Source organism: Propithecus coquereli, unplaced genomic scaffold (assembly GCF_000956105.1).
Source record: "Propithecus coquereli isolate 6110/MARCELLA unplaced genomic scaffold, Pcoq_1.0 Scaffold236, whole genome shotgun sequence".
Lineage (NCBI taxonomy): Eukaryota > Metazoa > Chordata > Mammalia > Primates > Indriidae > Propithecus > Propithecus coquereli.
The window spans coordinates 2,627,454-2,633,476 of record NW_012147908.1 but is presented as its reverse complement, the minus strand read 5'-3'; the positions used below and the strand labels follow the sequence as shown (position 1 = coordinate 2,633,476).

General features: G+C 42.4%; 1 protein-coding gene across 1 annotated transcript in view; it reads left to right on the top strand.

The window, feature by feature from the left end:
• The first annotated feature begins 257 nt into the window (after positions 1–257).
• NDFIP1 (Nedd4 family interacting protein 1) overlaps positions 258–6,023 on the top strand; it is a 61,220-nt gene continuing 55,454 nt past the window's right edge. The window contains exon 1 of the mRNA XM_012645782.1: positions 258–534. Within this exon, the coding sequence (XP_012501236.1) occupies positions 472–534 (63 nt within the window). The 5' untranslated portion in view covers positions 258–471. The remainder of the gene's footprint in view (positions 535–6,023) is intronic.

Sequence of the window (6,023 nt, the reverse complement as noted above, 5' to 3'; positions counted from 1 at the left end):
GGCTGTGATAAGGGTTGAGTAACACGCAGGTGAAGCTCAGTGCTTGGCACGAGGTCTTCATCACCAACGTCGCCCTGTCTGTGAGGTGGCCTGTTAGTAACTCGTTTTTAGTGGAATCGAACTCAACACTTTTAACCTCGGAGGCGCAGGGCCAAAGGCCGACTGCACCCGGGCCGGGACACTGCGGCGGCGCCGGCGGCGCAGGGCGAGGCCCGGCCGGCCAGGGCGGCGCGACTCGGGGGCGGGGCGGCGGCGCAGCGTCGTCGTCGTCGTCCCCGCCTCCTCTCCAGGGCCCGCGTCGGAGCCTCAGCGGCGGCGGCGGTTACAGCCGGAGGAGTGCGTTTGGCCCGGGAGCGGCGGCGGCCATCGATACCCGCCGAGGCTCGTCTCCCTCGGCCTCCCAGCGCTTCCAGGTTGCAGCGCGCAGCCCTCAGCTCGTTCGCTCGCTCTTTCCCTGCGTTCGGCTGCGCCATGGCGTTGGCGTTGGCGGCGCTGGCGGCGGTCGAGCCGGCCTGCGGCAGCCGGTACCAGCAGGTAAGCAGCGCCCGAGTCCCGGCCCGGACCCGAACCCCGGTCCGGCCCTCCCTGTCGGCCGCTTCGGGCCTCTCCTCGCCGGCCCGCGGCCAACTCGACGCTGGGGCTTGGCAGGCCGCGCTGGGCCTGGGCGGGCCGGGCGGGCCGGGCTGGCCCCGGGCTAGGATTCGAGGACGCCGCGGGCCGGGCCCGCCCCTCGCGACCCCGGGCGGGACCCAGGCGGAGGAAAAACCTCCTCCCGGCCTGGTGTTTCTAGCATTTCCCAGGGCGGGCGGGTCCCTGAGTCAGAACCCGCGACCCTCTGAGGGCATTCATTTTTGTTCTTTCTACCTTTGGTTTGATGTCACTGGAAAGAAAGAAAGAAAAAAGGAAAGCATGAAATGGAAACGGAAACTGGGTGGAGAGAAAGATTAAAATCGCTGCTACTGCTGCCGACAGCTCCCCGCAGCGAGATGCGATTACTCAGGGTTTCAGAGCCTAGTCTGTCGAAACCCATCCCCCTCGTCTCTGTTTTAAGACAAAAGTCAAAAATGAAGCGAGGCGAGGCTGCAGTTTGCAGAAGATTTGGAAAAGGCAGTGATGTTTAGCTGTGGTAATGCCCCCAAATGTAGAGCTACAGCGAAGGCTGCAGGGCGTGTGCCTGGGTGTATTTTAAATGATTAGAAGTGACGTTCTAAGACACTTAATGGCATTGCTGGGAAGAAAATGCATAGAGGATGATTGGATTATTATCTCTGGTATGATATATAAATTTAGGCCCCAGGGAAAAGAGCCGCTTGTTTTACTCCCCGTCTGTAGCTGAGTTTCCTCGGAAATTTAGAGAGACCTTCTACAGGGTTTTTAGAGGTATTAATCTAACACATCGTAATTGCGGGAATTGAGCCAGATGTAACTGATGTTAATTGGAACCACAAATAACTGCTTGTGTTCTGTTGTGTTTCAGATTCTTACGGTATGATTTGCATACAAATGTCAGTCCTGTTTATGAAATCAAATGGCCTATCTTAGATGATGTATAATTTTATATTGTAGAAGTAAGGAAAACCAATGCGATTAAAACATGTAGATTAACCCTGGAGCGCCCAGTTACTGGTTTGTTTTGCTGTCAGCCATGTGTTGTAATCCATCCTACCCCCTCCGGCTGGGACTCCCGAAATGACTAGTTAAGAATTTTGCTTCTTGGTTTCATAAACACGCCCCAAATTGTGGCAGTGCAGTTAATCATTAGATCTCTTCACAGCCTGGGGTCTAGCACATGCTTTTTTTTTGTATGACGTTGGGCAAGACTCGGGTTCTTCCCTGTTTTAGTGAAATTCGAATGACAGATGTCACTTAAGTGTCTCCACGGTGTTTACAAATCGCTTGTACTGTATAGTGTCATCTGATTGATTCTTTTTATCCTGACTTGGATAAGGCAAACAAGCAAAAGAGCTGTGGTTTTTCTTTGTACTGCCATCTTCTTGAGCTTTTAGGTAATGCTGATAATACTGCTAGAATACAAAAAATTTTCTGGAGTATCAAAACTGTGTATTCCTTAGTGTAGTATTGAATAGCTTTTAATTATGTAGAATTGAGGTATGTCAGGGATGGGCCATCTTTATTTCATTCTTTTAAATAATTATTTTGAAGAAATAATCTTCAAGAAAGAATGAAAAAAAGTCTTCCTAGAAAAATTGTAAAATATTTAGAAAAAAAACCTTCTCCAAACAGAAACCTATCAAAAAAAAACCCTATCACCCATAGATAATCAAAGTTAAGATTTTGATGTGCTTTGTGGATTTATAGCTATGCAAATATACACAGGTATACATCAGTATACATGTGTACAGATAAGGAAAGCTAATATTGATTTTCTGTTCACCAATCCCAGTACTAAGTGGTTTACATTCATTTTTTTCATTTAATCTTTACAGAACTCTTATGAGTCAGGGTTTGTTCATCATTGTATAGATGGCAAAGACTCAAGAGGCTCAGTAACTTGCCCAAGGTCACAAAGCTGCTAAATAGAGATTATAAGGATATACACACACTCACACTCACCTACTTAAAACACAGGCTCACAGTTCAAATACAGGCATATACGCTAGCAGATATATACACATGCATGTCTATTATTTTGTGCACCCGTATATACATATGTAGGTACATCTTGGTACACTCGTGCAATTCTATGAGCCCCTGATTATACTTGCAAACACTTGCACATATGTCCAGTGTATCATATTCTCAGGCATATGTGCATTTGCACATTTACATATATGTGTATTGTGCACATGTATGTACAAAGGCACACAATCTAGATATGTAATTAATAAGTTCATATATTTGAATACTGTTTTGTAATGTTTATCACATACTATGTTAGGAATATCTTCCTCTTTTTTCTCTTTTTTTTTGCTGGGAGGGATGAATATCTTCCTGTATCAAATATTTTTAATGTCTGCGTGGCATGCAATTGTATGACCAAACTATAACTTAATTAATTGCCTATTGCTGGTCACTAAGAATGTTTATAATTTTTTTCATTTCTTTTATATACATCTTCAACTATTTCCATAGTATAAGTTTCTAGGTGTGGAAATGCTTGGTCAGAGAATATACATGTTTAAAAGACTTTTTTTTTTTTTTTTTTTTTGAGACAGAGTCTCACTCTTTTGCCCGGGCTAGAGTAACTGCCGTGGCGTCAGCCTACCTCACAGCAACCTCAAACTCCTGGGCTCAAGCCATCCTTCTGCCTCAGTCTCCCGAGTAGCTGGGACTACAGGCATGTGCCACCATGCCTGGCTAATTTTTTTCTATATATTTTTAGTTGTCCGATTAATTTCTTTCTATTTTTAGTAAAGTTGGGGTCTTGCTCTTGCTCAGGCTGGTTTCGAACTCCTGAGCTCAAACAATCCACCCGCCTTGGCCTCCCAGAGTGCTAGGATTACAGGTGTGAGCCACCGCGCCCGGCCTAGAAGACTTTTGAATTGTAGAATGTTGGTGAATTGTCCAGGCAACTTGATAGGCGCATGATACTATGGTTGTCACAAAAGGCTGTTCTGATTCTATTTGACCTGGTTAATCAAATTGAGCTAGTCCTCTAGCCAAGTAAATGTAGTGGAAAACTGTATGATTCATTCATAAATGCAAACACAATTTTGTCTTTATGGTCTTTTTATTGGTAGTGCAATATATGTGCCACTTGAATTTAGCATAGTGACAGACTATGCAGAAAGCCTGGGCTAATGGGTTCCCTGTGGCGTTATTTTATTTTTTTCGTTTTTTGCATTTTGAAACTTAGACTGTGTGTCCAAACATGTGGAAGCACTGTTTCAGAAAGGTCTAGGTACGCCCATATCCAGTATTGAGAAACCTGTTACATGCTGCTCTTTCTGAGGATGTTTATTCCTGTTTGTGGGTCCCAAACCCTCCTTGCCTCACTGCAACGGATCTTTGCCTATATCATAAATTTTGCCAATCCATACCAAGTATTTTGAGATGTTTGAATTCAAATTTGATATAGGCGGGTGATGATGACACTGCCATGTTGATTTAAAAACAGACTGCAGAATGTTTAGTTTTGGACTTACTGCCTGCTAAAGAAGTTACCCATTTTTGAGTATCACCAATGAGTTCATATCGTAGTCTTATGACATTGTGGAGCAGCTTTGGGAATGATACGTTTTAGGATAAGTTCTCTCAGGATTGTGGAGGAACATTTTGATAGATGGGGAAAAAATTTTATCTCTGACAGATCAAAACATATTCATGTTAAGGGTATTAGATGAACTCATGATCCTGGAGGAAAAGGGTGAGTAGAGCCTATGTGGTTTATTTTATTTTAATTTTTTAGCTTCAAAAGTAATTATAATTATATCACAAAATGCCCCTTAGAATGTTACGTCAAGATTTTTCAGGTTATTTGCTTTGTTTATGGCCTTTGTGGTCAGCGATCAAGGAAAACTTATAAAAATATTGAAAAGATGGATAAATTACTCCTTTGGAAACTTTTTATTGTGGTAAGCTACACATAAAATTTATCATGTTAACCATTTTTAAGTATATAGTTCAGTGATATTAAGTTCATTCACATTTTTGTGTAACCAGTCTATTAATATGTCTGGAATTTCTTTCACCTTGCAGAACCGAAATGCTGTACCCGTTAAACAGCTCTCTCCAGTGCCCCCTCCTCCCGCTCCTGGCAACCACCGTTCTACTTTTTGTCTCTGAATTTGACTGCTCTAGATACCTCTTATAGGTGGAATTAGACAGTATCTGCCATTCAAGGTTCATCCATGTTACAGCATGTGTCAGAATTTCCTTCCTCTTTAAGGCTAAATAACATTCCATCGTATGTGTATACCACATTTTGTTAATACATTCATCTGTTGATAGAGACTTGGTTTGCTTCCACCTTTTGGCCATTGTGCGTAATGCTGCTATGAACATGCATGCTATGAGTCTCTGCTTTCGTTTCTTTTGGATATACCCAGAAGTTGAATTGATCGGTCATTTGGTAATTCTAGTTTTAAGTTTCTGAGGAACCACCATACTGTTTTCCATAGCACTATTTTACATTTCCAACAGTGCAGATAGGTTCTGATTTCTCCATATCTTCAACAACACTTGTTACATTCTGTTTTTCTTTTTGATAGTCGCTGTCTAATGGGTATGAAATGGTATCTCATTGCAGTATTGATTCACATTTCCCTCATAATTAGTGATGTTGAGCATCTTTTCATGTGCTTATTTGGTTATTTATGTATCTTTTTTGGAGAAATGTCTATTCAAGTCCTTTGCCCATTTTTGAATTGGCTTTTTTGTGGTCCAGTTATAGGAATAGAGTTATTTCTTAATATTTATATTTGCAACATTTTACTATGGAAATGCGCAACACATAATAAAAATAGAGTATAATAAGCCGTAGGCAGCCATCACCCAGTTTCAGCAATTATCAATGAATGGCCAATCTCATCTTGATTATACTCCCCACCATTATTTTGAAGTAAATCCTAGAAATCATATCATTTCATCTGTAGATATTTCTGTGTGTAACTCTAAAAGATAACATATGGTATGATATTTTAAGCAGATATTATCACATGAGGAATAAATCATGAGGGAGCTCTTTTGTAGTCTGTTAGGCCTATGGAAACAGGATTTGTCAGTGGTAGGGGCTGCAGATCTATAACTGTCCCTTGTATGTGATTTGGCTCACTCTTGGCAAGACTCGTGCTTTGTGTTGTTTTGTAGCAGTGATAGATTCCTGTTGATATTTTCTTATTTTCTTGCCTGATCCCACTGGTGACCACTTGTTAAGGGAGAGTCATGTGGCTTAATCATTTTATCTGTACCCTGGAAACAGGGCAGAGCTTCGGGTAGAGACTAAGTAAGGCCCGGTGGAGCTGCTCTAGGGAATCCTGCTCTAAGCGGATGCCATCTACTGGTTTGCCTGTACATAACTTTAAATACTTTGTCCTGGACATCAATTTTATTAAATTATGTTA